A 15,139-nucleotide genomic window follows, 5' to 3' on the forward strand; every position below is an offset into this window, starting at 1 on the left:
CTACCCTCTTTTGATAGAGACGTAATCCATGACCATCCTTGCTGTGGAAAAGAAAATGAAAACTTCTTGGAAATAAATAAAAATGGAAACGTACATACAGTGGTTACCCTGTGCTGCAAAGGTTCTTCGCAGCGTAAAATTATTAGTGTGTACACGACCATGCTTCTTTCGCATCATCATGCCAAACAATAATACCGTACTGTAGTGTATTTGCACTCCACGTTTGCCATAGAGCTTGGGGAATTAATGGCGTTATGGTCGTAGGACTCGCCACTACCCCTATCACGTCCACCACCCAATCAGGACCAGAGAAGACACGACGCTGTGCAACTTTCTCCCGAGGAAGGACAATCGCAATTCCAATTCGCAAACACTCACAAGATAACAAATTAAATAGCCGCACCATTGCAGCTTAGGAGTGGCAACGCCATCGTCTCCGCCGGCATCCTCGTCGTCGTCGCCGTCTAACTTCTGGGTGTCCTGATCTCCGAGAGCCTCGCGGCTTAATAGCTGATAATTGGTGTGATTTCCCGGTTCCACGGCGCGGCGCGGCGAGCGCTTTAGTGCGGCCGGGCGGGACACAGCTCACGTGGTCGGTAAGACGGTCGTTCTCCTTTGCTGGTGATCCTGTCGTCGGTTGTGCTCCGTTTGGTGCGAGCGCGGTGCCTTCCTTCCTGCCTCGGATAGAGGCATTATTCCCCCGTCCCTCTTCGTCTTATCAGCGGTTGCGCCGCCCCCATCGAAGGCTTCAGCCCGAAGCCAAAGCTAGCTATACCTAGCCTCTCATCCAAAGATTCATTGGCTAATCATATTGGAGTACAGTACGTACGTACGAGATTCCATTCCCCCGGTAACCGAATTTCCACCGAGGAGAACGAACATGGTGGGTTGATCATTAGATGCATGGCCACGACCTCTACCAATAAGCATGGAGGTCACTTGCTCACTTTTCTTATTCTTAGTTTTCTCGAGTGAGGCTTTGCGTGGTGGGTGCTAGCTCAGGCTAAAGTGGCTATATCCGAGACCTGCTTCCATGATAATTCATAGAGCTTTAGATTAGAGACAGGTGGCTCCTGGCTCGTATATTTAACTCTGACGAAGAACAACCAGCCTCCTAGTAAAGCATAGTGAGGATAATCATATGGCCAGGACAAGATTCCGTTTCTCCAGTAACTGAATTTGCCCCGAGGGGAACCATGATAATATGATGATGACAATCCCGAAGAAAATAATATGATGATGATGAAGATGACGTGATCTAATGCATCCGTTAGCTAGAACGTCGGTCTCTTCTTTTTTCCATGATTATCAAGTGAGACTATACTGTACTGCCACTGATTGCTACCCGAGCTCAGCCAAGGTCCAGTTGCATGGTGGCCGCTTGCTAGCTCGGACTGAAAAGTTGCTACACAGATATATCAGAAAATATATGCATGGTACAGTATATCAGAGGCCTGTGCTGTATGCTATATGAAAAATATTCTGATGGTGGCTCCAGGTACTGCTATTAGCATCTGCTAACCGCTAAGGTGTACACTGTGTCAAACTTTGGTACTACCATCATTGCTGCAGACGACGACGCGCGGCATTGATGCTGAACGAACGGGGTACGCGTTACTCTAAGATGTGGTTCATCTGGCTAGATAGGTGCGCTTAACCGCCACCTTAAAGAGCCGATCGACTTCATAATTGTGCGCACCTAACCTGACTTTGGGCTATACACCAGAGCAGCTCTGGCTTACCACATTCAGTCTGTCATAACACAATACTGAATGCTACTCCTAGTAATTCTGAAGGCAGCAACACTACAAGACGTGCGTGACTGAAGAAAGAATAGCTGAAAATACTAACATGCCGGATTGCCGGGATATATTCAGAGTCTCCCTTCCTTAATCTCAGATGCCTGAATTCCTGGCACAGCCTGAACTGAACAGACACTGCATCCTGGAAGTAGCAGCAGAGGTGCTACTGAAACGTGTAAAGTCAGCTATATAAACCGTTGTGGTAACCCGGTGGTTGGAGTCGCCATGGATGAAATGTCGATTAAAAACTGTTGAAAGCTACCCGAGAGATTCCCGAGCGCAGAAGGCGCGCGCCTGGCCATGCGGCGGGGAAACTCTATAAAAGGCCTCACGGGTGCTGAGCTTAGTGCTATCCACAGCCTGCACTGAGCTACCCACCGCAGCAAAGAAGAGGAGGAAGAAGAAGGTTTCAGACAAGATGGCCCCGTCTCCCCTTCTCCTGGCTGCCTTCTCCCTGCTCTTCGCGGTGGCGACTCCTATCAGGGATATCACTGACGCCTGCTCGTCGCAAGTGCAGGGTAAATATATGATTCCTCCTAGCCATGTCTGAGTTTCTTGGATCAGTTTCTTGCAAATAGATGCTTTCCTTGCTATTAATCGTCTCATGTTTATGGAACCGGTACATAGATAGCTATCTACTTTTTTGGCATGTCGATAGGAAGGTCCAATGGGAAATTACAGAATTAATTCAAACGAAACTTGCTCAGTTTTCTGGACAGTTTGCATATATACTTGCCTTGCAATCAGTTGTCTCTGGTTTATGCAACTGGATCAAAGATAGCTAGCTGCTTTGTTGACATGGCTATAACTGCAATCAATTTAGAGAGTATTCGATAGTTAAGTAGGAACAGAAATCCTGAATCGATGTGTCGTTGCTGTAGTAGTGAAGTTGGCCAGCCCGGAAGGTTCTCAGGAAGACTGGTGTCCTGAACCTGAATTGCAGTAACACACATGGTAGACTGAGAGCTCAACCAATTTGGACTTCAGCCTGATCAGTAATCACCCTGTAAAAACAATTCCAATTAAGCTGCAGCGTCTCTAAAGTGCTTGTTGTTGCCTGTCGGTGTCAAGGATAATAGCCGTATGAAAGCTGACACCTACGGCCGGCACCAAAATTCAAAAGGACAATCAACACAGAATCTTTTCTCTCTAGGGCGCTGGCTTACTTTTACTTAATTCTTTTCTCCACCAGGGAGGAATAGTATAACAACCATGTTAGGTACTCCGTGCAAAGTAGGAGTATGATTGATAAATTACGAATACTTTCTGAAATTCCAATTATTTTGACAAAGTTTCCGAAATTCCATAGCATCGCCAGAACGGAAAGCGCTTCGTTAGGTGCACGTATTCGTCCATAATTGGCACCCTGCTTCGCATACCATAATCATCATGTAGTAATCGCCATAGACCATCCTGGTTAATTGCTGCTTAATCAACGCCGCTCCTGTGTCGGAGCCATCGATCGATCGCATGGTCCTGGGATCGAATTGATGGCCAAGTTAGTGGCCGATCGACGACGATCGTACTTCTCCACCACTCCCGTGACATCAATCAATCAGTCAATTAGTTAACTGGCCGGCCGGCCGTGCGTAAGGCTCCACCGCCAACAACCGTATCTAGCGCGACACGGCAGGATGGCCGTCGAAATGGGCAGGCAGCAGATGCTGCGTCGAGAACGTCGCCAGGATACGCCCAAGTCTTTCAGTACCGTCCATGAATGTGTATGTCTGTCTCATCGAGGACGAGGAGGCCAATTTCGCCCCACTTTCTACCTCTAGCAGAAACATGCCTATATACGTTCGGCCGGGAGTGTACTTGGAGTGAATGATCTGCGCATGTGTACTTGTGTAGCCATATCTGGGGTACTTTGTAGTGCCGTGGCCCATCCTGCGCCTAGCTTTCGGTAGAGAACTGAAGTAGTTCTCCATTCGACAACTAATCTCTTCCAATTGATGTGATAACAGTTTTGGGTCTAATTATCCTCCCTGAGAAAATATCTACGGGTTTTTGTCATGGGTGTGTCTATGTTTTAGTTGACTGAGATTTTTTTACGTCTCAGTCACTTCAGAAAAGTGCAACGCAGTTTAAAGAAAAGTGCAACTTGGTCCAATTGCACATTTCAGGTAAAAAGTGCAATTGCACTTTTTTAACAGAAAAGTGCAACTCAAAGCACTTTTTTTGCAAGTGACTTAGACTTAAGAAAATCTCAGTTGACTGAGACATAACAAAACCGTTTTGCCGAAAGAAAAAGAGAGAGAACAAGGTAGTACTCACACAGGTTATCTTGTACTCCGTGGTACTGTTATAGTACTACACGCTTAGGCACAAAAGTCATGGAAGACGTGTTGAACTAGTGGTGGTACTTAATCATGGCAACCACCCCAATCATCCACTATATCATGGTGAGTACTGTTAACTATTGGTAGCTACAAACCAAAAGCATGCACCTCACTCTCTTTTTGACGTGTGTTCATCTTGTTGGATCTTTCAACGTGACAAAAACCTCCATTATAAATATTTCTGCTCAAGTGAACTATAACCTACAATTGGAAATTTGGCATGCATGCATGCAAAGCTTTTACAAGATTACTACCGGCAGATCCAGCATGCATGTACCTTATGTAAGAATGTTAAGATAGGCAACTATAGATGACATTCACATGTGAACATGATCATATGAGGGTATTGATTCCTAAAAGAACATGTGGTACTGTACTACTTCCTCCATCCCAAAAAAGATGTCACAGATTTATCTGAATTTAAATGTATCTAGCAAATTTAGAAAATCCACGATATCCCTTTTTTAGGATAGAGGTACGATTTTGTAGCTCCCATTATGCCATATGGTTACTTGGTTAGTCACACGTTGCTGTAGCTAGCCTCCCTGCCACCTACCACTAATAAACATCAGCTTGAATAGCGATTTAATACAACCATGGACAGTTGATATGGGCGCCGGGTCGGCGGACGATCACGGGAGCCATTCTCGTGCTCAAAGCCTTCAGGATCGATCTAACACGTGCCCTCAATATCGGGGCGTACATGATGGACACTTCCTAGCTACTACGAAAGATGAAGTAATCCCTCCGTTCCGTCTTAATTAGTTGTTGCAGATTTAGATATATTGCAACAATTTATATGAAACGAAGATAGTGCTTTATATATACACACACTTGCACATCCTTGTTTGGACCCATATGTGACTAACGATCCAAACTCCGAAGCCCATCGGGAAAGGAATTGGGCATGCATGCAGGAATAATCTGGTGTCAGGTTTCTTTACCCTGAATGCCTGACACCTCCAAATCCGACGACACATGCTCACTGTCACTTCAGCTAGTACGTGGCACTGCTCTGTTGCCATGTCGGGCGAGGCATGGGTACATTATCGTACATCACTCTCAGATCACCTGACTCCTAGTGCAGTAGGCCTAGTGGTTGCCGACGATGCACTGAACGTAGTACGTACGAACGGTCTTAGCACGCTTGCGATCGCAACAGCAAATTAAATCGTACGTAGCAGTAGATTCTGTCGCTGCTAATTAGTTGAGGCAACAACGGTAAGAATCTGACTGTGTGTTACTCAATCGACAGCTGCAGATTTCGAGCACCTGAACGGCACCGCCCTGCACCTCCCGCTGCACCACCCGCGCGGGCCCTGCTCGCCGGCGGCGGTCCCGTCCGACCTCCCCTTCTCGGCGGTGCTCACCCACGATGCCGCCCGCATCTCCTCCTTCGCGGCGCGCCTCGCCAAGACGCCGTCCTCCTCCGCGGCGCGCCCGGTCACCACCACATCGGCCTCCTCGCTCTACCGCCCCGACAGCTCCCTCGCGTCCGTGCCGCTCACGCCCGGCACCTCCTTCGGCGTGGGCAACTACGTGACCCGCATGGGGCTGGGCACGCCGGCCAAGCCGTACGTCATGGTGGTCGACACCGGCTCCTCCCTCACCTGGCTGCAGTGCTCCCCGTGCCGTATCTCCTGCCACCGCCAGTCCGGCCCGGTGTTCGACCCCAAGACCTCCAGCTCCTACTCCTCCGTCTCCTGCTCCACGCCGCAGTGCACCGACCTCTCCACCGCCACGCTCAACCCGGCCGCCTGCTCCTCCTCCGACGTCTGCATCTACCAGGCCAGCTACGGCGACAGCTCCTTCTCCGTTGGCTACCTCAGCAAGGACACCGTCTCCTTCGGCTCCAACTCCGTCCCCAACTTCTACTACGGCTGCGGCCAGGACAACGAGGGTCTCTTCGGCCAATCCGCGGGCCTCATGGGCCTCGCCCGCAACAAGCTGTCCCTGCTCTACCAGCTCGCGCCCACCCTCGGCTACTCCTTCTCCTACTGCCTCCCGTCCTCCTCCTCCTCCGGGTACCTCTCCATCGGCTCCTACAACCCCGGCCAGTACTCCTACACGCCCATGGTGGCCAGCAACCTCGACGACTCGCTCTACTTCATCAAGCTCTCCGGGATGACCGTCGCCGGGAAGCCACTCTCTGTGTCCTCGTCCGAGTACTCCAGCCTACCCACCATCATCGACTCCGGCACCGTCATCACGCGCCTGCCCACCAGCGTCTACACCGCGCTCAGCAAGGCCGTGGCGGGGGGCATGAAGGGCACCAAGCGCGCCGACGCCTACTCCATCCTCGACACCTGCTTCATCGGCCAGGCGTCGCAGCTGCGCGCCCCGGCTGTCACCATGGATTTCGCCGGCGGCGCGTCGCTCAAGCTCAAGGCGCAGAACCTGCTCGTCGACGTCGACAGCTCCACCACCTGCCTGGCCTTCGCGCCCGCCAGGAGCGCCGCCATCATCGGCAACACGCAGCAGCAGTCCTTCAGCGTCGTCTACGACGTCAAGAGCAACAAGATCGGCTTCGCGGCAGGCGGATGCAAGTAATTTAAGGATCGAGGGTGAACGCACGTACGTATGCACAGACGAGGACGACTTGGGTAAATGGGTGACGCATTATTTGCTACTACCATATAGAGTATGTTCACTTTCTTGAGCTCCTCGATCAGTTCAACCACACGATCGAGCATGAGCTTAGCATGTGGCATATGCTTAATTATCACAACTTCGGGAGGTAGATAGAAAGGGGAGTTGATGGAAGTGTTGCTCTGGCGCCTAGGTGTACATGCTCATCGAAACTTCGTTACACGAAAGGGAGTGCACAGGAGAAACTACTTATTATAGGAGTGAAGCTATTTATATTATATTGCAAAACTATGCCAAACTGGAGTATACGCGAGCCAAATAACCAAGAAATGGGACATAGCTTGTCGTCCGTAATTATTTGGCAAGCACTGGTCGTGCTAGTTTGTATAAATCTCACCAAATTGGTTTGTGGAAATTCGAGAATTACTTCTGTCTTCGTTCAACAATTTTAGAATTGAAAACCCTATGCTCTATTGATGTGACTGGTGGGGATGGATCAAAATTGATTTATATATTCCCTACAGAAATTAAGATCTTCAATTTGTGGTGTGGAGTCTTTAGTTTTTTTTTGTAGTATTGCATTTCTCATGAGTTAATAATTCCAAAATTGGCGTATTCTTATATGGATTTCTAAAATGCATGATAATTTGGTTGGTCTCAAAAAATGGTAATGTGGCAAATCTATATTTGGATTTTGTAACTAGAATAGACTAAAAAAAACTTTAGTGCTTGGAGCGTTGCCATCTCTTCACTGCAGCAAACAACAACTAGATAAATACAACTCTTTTATAGATGTTATGTGAACATAGGGAATGGGCTGAACTGGGCTACGCACGTGCAAACCACTCTCCTATGCGTCAAATATATTTATTTCAAATATATGTTTTGGTGTGTGTTTTACCAATCAACCATTAATTGATGCTCGATGAGTTGTTTCCATTGGTTAACGTTCACTCAACAATGTAGTCTGGTACGGATTTTCTTATTTTCCAATGTTGTGACGCCGGTCTTTCGATGTTGCGCTATCAAATATCAATGTTATAATGTTTAGTAAAAGCTTATGCGTAAATCGTCTCCATGCTACCACCACAGTGTAGATGAATCTTATGTAGCCTAACTGGTATTGCCACCCAAATTGTTCAATCATCGTATTCCATTTTAAGTAAAACTCAATACTAAAAGTTTGTTTTTTTATACTAAATTGTTTTACTTATTTATAATTTAAATTACCAACATGAGATTATAATAACATACTTTATGATAAGCTGAATAATTTGTAGTTATATTTTTTGTTACCTACAAAAATTTATAATATAATTTAAATATGTTTGCATTGATCTTAATTATTTTGTAGTGAACGGGCCTTTGTTCCTCTAGAGAATTCAACTTTATTATAACCTTTAGGTGATTACATCATCTTAGATTTGAAAATTAAAATATTTTTTTGCTTGACTACAAATTAATTTATTCACTTAGAGGTTGTGGAATATATATGTGTGTCCCCATCTATTTAATATCCTTAAATATCTTGTAGAGACCTCTAAAGTGTAAGAGCTCCAGCAAATATTATGGTCGGGGATGATCAGATTTAAGAGCTCCAGTTGTAGGTTTTTATCCTCTTACTCTCAAATAAAATATCAACAAATTCAAAGAATGAAGGCAGCGAGGCAGTAGCCTAGTTCAGTCATGCAGGCTATCCGAATGAATTACTGCCAAGCCCTTCCCGCCGTACGCTATTGCAGATGTGCAAATGTCTATCGCCCTCTCCGAGTGGTCATATATATATATATATAAACACTATTAAGCACCTGGGTGTAGAATAAATTATTCTGCTCCCTGGTCGTTCGACCGAGCCGGACCGAACCGGTTAAGCCAAACCCATTTAATCTCTAGCGTCCCACCACGATTGTTGTAAATTATTGCTTTTTTTATGACGACGGTTCCTCCCCCAAATTGCTGCCCGTGGGTTAGCAGCTAATCCTACCACAGTCTAATCGAGCGCATCGTGTGCAGCAGGCGGTTCAAGAACTTTGGGGAGCGACTGCTCTTGCCGGCGGCCGGGAAGACGCTGAGTCCGGTGATTACGGCGGCGGCGAGCTGCTGCAGCAAGATCGCGGCGGGCGGCGAGCAGCTTCAGCAAGATCGCGGCGGGCGGCGAGCAGCTTCAGCAAGATTGCGGCGTGCGGCTTCAGCAAGATCGCGGGGAGTGGCTGTAGCTGGAGATCGCCACGGCGGCGAGCGGCTACATCTGGGGATATGGGCGGCTTGAGCCGTGGTGAGCGACTGTCGGCGTTGGTGCCTACGCGAGCGGCCGGTGGCCTAGGCAGCGTTACGGTGGACTCCGCGGCGTACGGAGCTCATTTAGCATCGGTGGGGTCTGCGAGTGGCACAGAGTTGCATCAGCGACATGGTGATCCGAGCAGCTTCGGCAGTGCTGCGGGCGTAGCATGCCGGCCAGCCGGTGGGCTTCGACCTCAAGGTAAAGTGTGGCGCTAGATCCTTTCTTTCTTTAGCCAGCAGCGGTGTCGCAGTTTCCACCGGTTGAATCAATAAAAAGAAGTACTACTACTGTTCTTCTATCACCAGCAATGGCTCATACGGATCTGTCAATAGTGTGTAAGATTCAGAAATTTATGGCACGGTTAGCCTCTGTAACCTGTTCTTGCTGGTCAAACTAATGTTCGTACTTAAGTTGAGTTGATCTAGTTTTTGACTGATCCTTCTTATGTGGGATATTTTGCAATTTGTACTGGCGACTAGCTCATCAAGTAGAGTTACTTAATTACTGATGGTTGTCTTTGCACTCCCAAAATACACAGTTTAGTTATTCTCTGCCATGGGCATTGCAAAGTGTAAAGATTCGGTGTGTTACTCAGGACTCAGTGTTGCCTACACGATGGGCCTGATATTGCCTCCAACTCAGGGAAATATACACAAACATTGCCCATATATGCCACTGAACAAAGGAGGTAATATCCTATTGTGAAGCTGCATCTATGCTAAAACGTGTTTGCATCAAGAAAGAAAATGTTGGTAACACTGTAAGCAACATAGTATGTCATCAAAAAAGGTCTAGTTCCTTGTCACTGCCACCGGAATCAACCTACATGGTTTTACAAGAATTTTAACTGTGATAGCAGAGCCAACATGATTTTGTAGATATGATTCATCATTCAAATAGCAGCAAGTATGGGGTTGAAAGTAGATTCTCAAAAGAATGCTGAAATACGACTTCAGCAATTAAATTCTGGATGTTTGTACACATTTATTTTTCACATGATCTTTTCTGTTTACAACTATCATTCAAGAACTTTCGTTATTGCTGCTATGATATATATCTTTTTCCACTCGAAGATGTCTATCATATAATGGAGTCATCAAGATAAGTCGAATATGAATTTATGAACTTGATTTGTAGACTCTATGCATGAATAAATTAGTTAATCTGCAACTGTGCGAACGAATCAGTGGCTATAGAATCGTGTTGTTATCTCCTTTTTCTTAGTCATATTATTTCTCACTGTAATTTACATTTGCAGTAGCTGGGAAATTTTATGCAATCACATGCAATGGCGGCAGGCGGAAGCTGTGCAGGGCATGGTGGCGGGCTTCGGCTTGATTGTGAGGAGCCTATGCTTGTTGTTGCCATTGAATTTTTCCTCCCATAGTCCCACCTCTGTGCTCCTATAACTTTGAATGCTTATCGGCTTATTGATTCATTTCAGGATTAGAAGCTTAACTGAATTCTGAATCAATAGAAGAGTGCCTCTTGGATGCTTCCTTAGTGATGCAGCGTGATTACAATCAAAAGGTCAAACTTCCCTCCATATTGTTTACATGGCCGGATCTACATAAAACTTTTGTCTCCGAAAGGTAGGCATTTGTCTCCAACTAGTGATGATTATTGATGTGGTTTGTTCGAACAGAAGCACCGTTGATTCCTTAGCTAAATTTTGTTATCGTGTAGATCCAGGTGATACCCCATCATATCATCTCTATCTAGCTCTCTATAGTTTGTGTATAGCCTTACGATCCCATCAATTAATTTATGTAGGGTACCAATTGATTTGTAAATTCAATGTACATTCCGGAGGAGTGCAGCTAGGATGATGGCCTTTGTCTCTACGGCATGATTAGAAATAAAAGGTTGAACTTTTGTGCATCGTGTTTATTTTCTTTTGGTACTTCTTTGGACTAATGGCATTCATCCTCATCCCATCTGCATTCTTCTTGTGTTTCTTTACATTGATTTGTCGAATAGAAAGTGGCAAGAAGATTACACTTTAGGGGATTATAACATTAGTCTTCTTTGCTTTTGAAGTAGGTTGGAACTTTATTTTAGTTACTTTATTCTTTGGCCACATGTGATTCATTTTTCTGATCGATTGTTCTCGATATAACATTATGCATTCCATTCTCAGGGACCGTAAGTGCTAACTTTGATAGAATAACACAATGAGACATAGTCTTCTAATATTGGGTCAGACACTGAGGAGGATTCATATGAGTTTTGCGACACATATTTACGGGAAAAGGGTTTTCTGTTCATTCATCCATTGCATCGGTTGCTTAGTAGCTCTTTGCCTTATTGTGCGAGAGGGAGCTGATATAGCACGGTGATTTAATTGTTCAAGTTGTAGATTGTGTTGTTGTGTGGCCTGAGCTCAAGCCAGAGTCGAGCGAGCCTTTTTGAGCTAAGGTTCAGTGAGCCTTTTTGAGCTAAGGTTCATTATCGTTTTTCATTTGGCAATTTTTGACTTTTGTGTAGCTTCTCAATATTATGAGCTCATTTATTCAGGACAATAAGCTTATTATTAACTGAATTCTGAATCCTTATGTACATGTCTTCACGTGCATCATAGTCAATAGTTTTTTTTGGTTACAAATAACGAAATCATGTGTAAGACTCTTTACATATTTTATCGATCCATTTATTCGTGATTGGAAGCTTGAATTCTGATTTTTGTAGTTCAGGAGTAGCTAGCTCCCATGTGTTGGTGTATTTAAATATTTTGTCAATACTAGCATATGGTCCAGTTTAAATAATATAGGTGCAATCTCTGCATCTTATAACTGTAATTACTTGTTAATTGTCTTGCGTTCGATTCCAGAAACTCGACGAGCTGAATATATTAAGGTTATTACAACTTATCCTCCTTCGGGTGTTTGGAAGTTGCTGTTGACTTTGAATTGTCTAATGCTTTGTATATATAACACACGCCCTTTTGAATGCTAGCAGTAGACGGCGATCTCTTCTTTTTTGTTTCTGTTTCTTAGCTTTGCACCTGGATGCCCGCCCACTGTTTTCGTTATCTCCATGGTAATGAAAATCGATCCCCTCATGGATCGCTTGAAAAAAAATTAAGGTTATTACAGAGAAGTACCCCTTTGTGGCCACTGTGGAGATAACAGTTGTACCCTAGGTAATGAAACTCCATAATTTTTCTGTTCCATAGCTGAAAAGCTTTTTGTTACAGCAAAGGTTTTCATGTGTATGCAGGCTCTTAAAGTCGAATTCCTTGGCAATTTCACTTCAGCAGTCATGCTAAGCTGGCAGTAGCAGCTGTGCTTCGTACCAGTTGGTCTTGCTCTTTCTAGGTGAAGTTCTCCTCTGTTAATAAAATATGACAGCTCTTTCTATGATTATAGGATGCGACTCTTTCTATAATGAAGAAAGATAATTTTGTCACATCGGAATTTTATTTAAGTTTCAACTTTTAAAATACATCAGTTACTTGATGTGTTATCTTTTTTCCTTGTGTAGCACTCTTGCGAAAGCATATCGCTGTTCCAATGCCTTCTCGGATATCTTGTTGCCATCTTGGTGTGTAAGAAGCAGGGATATATTTGACATTGTATTTGACCCACTGCCTGCTGCGTGGCTTCCCATCCTCTGAACATCAAATGAAGTGACATAAAGCCGGGATCAACGACATTATGAGGGATTATTGTGCCTCATGCATGAGCTATGTTTGAATTGTGTATACACTAGGCTTCACATGTAATTGATTGGTCTACACAAATATTATATGTATTCCTTTCTTATTAAATCTCTAATACACAAGGCTGTTGTAAGTTGCTAGATTTTCAATACACAGTAGGATCATGATTTTATGGCGCGTGATTTTGCATCCACATTATGCCTTTTTATGTCACTATTTTTAAGAGTGTAATCAGGCCAGCAAATTTTTACAAGCGCATTACTGTTGTTACATTGGAACATCCATTAGTTCTTAAGTTGTTTTGTTAAAAGAAAAAATCTCACGTTGTTGGTTGGCCTCGCGCATGATGAATTAATGGAGGTGTTCCAGTCTTACGTTGCCATCACATTTCTTACATGAGCTGACGAAATTTTCATACATTACATTGGTCGTTACGGAAATAGTAGCTCACGTGGCTCATGCACTAGTTTGGATTGACTCGATTGTGTGTAAAATAATTACACTGGTCCCATGTTTTTGTTACATCGCACGGACCTTTTCTTACGTCGCATGCAACCCACGATCGGTACTTGCGGTTGAGCGGGCGGACTCAGGCTTAGCCTGATCTTTTTATGTCGCATGCGCTACTATTTTACGTCGGCTGGCGTGCGAACCGGTGCAGCTAATCGCACAGGCTGGCTGGTGCGACCAGCGCCTGGTCTCCGGATGGCACCCGCCGGGTATGGAGGCGGGTATGCCACCTCCATACCCGCCCCGCCCACCTCTCCCCGCCACCACCACCCGCCTCCATACCCGCTGGCGGGTCAAAAACTCCACCATACCCGCCCCGTGACGGGTACCCGCGACCCGGTGGAGACCCGCCAGTGCACAACAGTATAACCACTATGTACTAATGTACATACAAATTTGACGGAAACTAGTTTAATATAACAACATATTGCTAGCAAATAGTTCCATACAAATTCTAATAACTTCTCATGCAATAGTTTCTCGCTGATACAAATCAAATATAGCTGGTGCTAAAATCCATTTATACATCGCCGGAGGCAAACCGGGGCGCTGCCCTGCGACACCTGCTCCTTGCGCTGCCCAGGATGTCGACCGCAGGGGGATCACGCAGAGGAGGAAGCCCAGCCGCGCCCCGCTCCCCGGCGGCGGGATCTCCAGATGAGGGGCATCCTCTCCAAGCGATGGCTGCAGCGGCGATACGTGGTCGCTCCCCTCCTCGTCCTCGACCGCCAAGACCTCCATGGTAGCGGCGGCTGGGAGGGAGAAGGCGGCGGCATGCGAGGATCTGAGGAGGCGGCGGGGTGAGAGGATCTGAGAAGGCGGCGGCGTGAGAGGATCTGAGGAGGCGGTGACGTGAGAGGGTTGGGAGGGGAAGGGAGAGGGAGTTAGGGATGAGGGAGGCGCAGTGGAGGGGGGAAATGATTGGGCCGGTGGGGTTTGGGATGGTCGGTGCGGGAATTAGGGTTTGCACTAAGCCAATGACAATTGGAGCCCACATATTTAAGGCGGGTACACGGGTTAATGGGTATGGGTTTGCACCCTCCATACCCGCCTCCGCCAGACCCGTTGGGTCAAACTCTTTACCATTAAGAGACCCATGGGTTTTATTTTCAACCATACCCTCCTCCATTTGATGCGGGTACCCGCCGGGTTAACGGGTGGCGGGTACCCATTGCCATCCGGAGCCTGGTCCGGTGGGGTGCAGAATAATATTCTGCCCCCAGGGAGTCAAATAGCGCGATACATATACATATATATATATATATATATATATATATATATATATATATATATATATATATATATATATATATATATATATATATATATATATATATATATATATATATATATATATATATATATATATATATATATATATATATATATATATATATATATATATATATATATATATATATATATATATGGGAAATAGTGGGCTGCCCAGGGTGATACCTACGCATAGGCATCCATCCGTCCGATTGGCCCTATAGAACGTTTTCAGCCACGTTCAGATTAACGACGTTACATGCATCCAAGCCAGTCGACCGAAACCATCTATTCACCCAACAAGACAAAAAATATTAAAACCCCACACCGCGGTTCTGCAGGCAACCAGCTCGCTAGCCCGCTCCCCCATATGCATCTTTCTCTCTCTCGATAATTTCTGTAGATTGCCACAATGCTCCCCACGCCCAGACCACCGTCGGCACCGGCGCCGTCCCGGTCCGCCTCTTCCTCCGCACTCTGGCGCCGCCCAGCCCCTCCCATCCAGCAACCGCGCGCTGCCCATGCATGGCGCCGCCTTCTCCTCGCACCCCCGACCACGGACCACGGTGGACTCCTGAGTTTCGCTAGCGACCAGCTGGGGAGCCTCACGACGGCGGAGGGCGCACGCGCACAGGGGAGGCAGCCGGCGGCGGCGGCGGCCGGCGCGCATAGGTGGGGGCAGCCG

The 15,139-nt window shown here is 46.1% G+C and overlaps 1 protein-coding gene and 2 long non-coding RNA genes across 7 annotated transcripts; all 3 read left to right on the forward strand.

Moving 5' to 3' along the window:
* The first annotated feature begins 2,042 nt into the window (after positions 1-2,042).
* On the forward strand, positions 2,043-6,768 carry LOC124693009 (aspartyl protease family protein At5g10770-like). 2 transcript variants are annotated; one of them, XM_047226449.1, is made up of 2 exons: positions 2,043-2,320; positions 5,397-6,768. In XM_047226449.1, exons 1-2 carry the CDS (start codon positions 2,221-2,223, stop codon positions 6,689-6,691), a joined length of 1,395 nt encoding a protein of 464 aa, XP_047082405.1. In that variant the 5' UTR covers positions 2,043-2,220; the 3' UTR covers positions 6,692-6,768. The 2 variants fall into 2 exon arrangements, with proteins under 2 accessions (XP_047082405.1, XP_047082406.1); XM_047226450.1 differs by having other exon boundaries at positions 5,403-6,768.
* A 2,384-nt stretch (positions 6,769-9,152) lies between these two features.
* LOC124688187 lies at positions 9,153-11,390 on the forward strand. 4 transcript variants are annotated; one of them, XR_006998444.1, is made up of 4 exons: positions 9,170-9,209; positions 9,607-9,699; positions 10,270-10,351; positions 10,456-11,390. It is a non-coding gene; the product is annotated as an uncharacterized LOC124688187 (long non-coding RNA). The 4 variants fall into 4 exon arrangements; XR_006998442.1 differs by lacking the exon at positions 9,170-9,209 and having other exon boundaries at positions 9,427-9,699; positions 10,456-10,603; positions 10,785-11,390; XR_006998445.1 differs by lacking the exon at positions 9,607-9,699 and having other exon boundaries at positions 9,153-9,209.
* A 29-nt stretch (positions 11,391-11,419) lies between these two features.
* On the forward strand, positions 11,420-12,836 carry LOC124688188. Its single transcript, XR_006998446.1, has 3 exons — positions 11,420-12,153; positions 12,231-12,328; positions 12,495-12,836. It is a non-coding gene; the product is annotated as an uncharacterized LOC124688188 (long non-coding RNA).
* The last annotated feature ends 2,303 nt before the right edge of the window (positions 12,837-15,139 follow it).

This window comes from Lolium rigidum, chromosome 2 (assembly GCF_022539505.1).
Source record: "Lolium rigidum isolate FL_2022 chromosome 2, APGP_CSIRO_Lrig_0.1, whole genome shotgun sequence".
NCBI classification, from domain to species: domain Eukaryota; kingdom Viridiplantae; phylum Streptophyta; class Magnoliopsida; order Poales; family Poaceae; genus Lolium; species Lolium rigidum.

Excerpts from the sequence above, each read along its gene's own strand:
- LOC124693009 (XM_047226449.1), top strand. The coding sequence starts at position 2,221 with ATGGCCCCGTCTCCCCTTCTCCTGGCTGCCTTCTCCCTGCTCTTCGCG. Across the intron at positions 2,321-5,396 it reads CTGCTCGTCGCAAGTGCAGG|CTGCAGATTTCGAGCACCTG; the intron begins GTAAATATATGA and ends CTCAATCGACAG.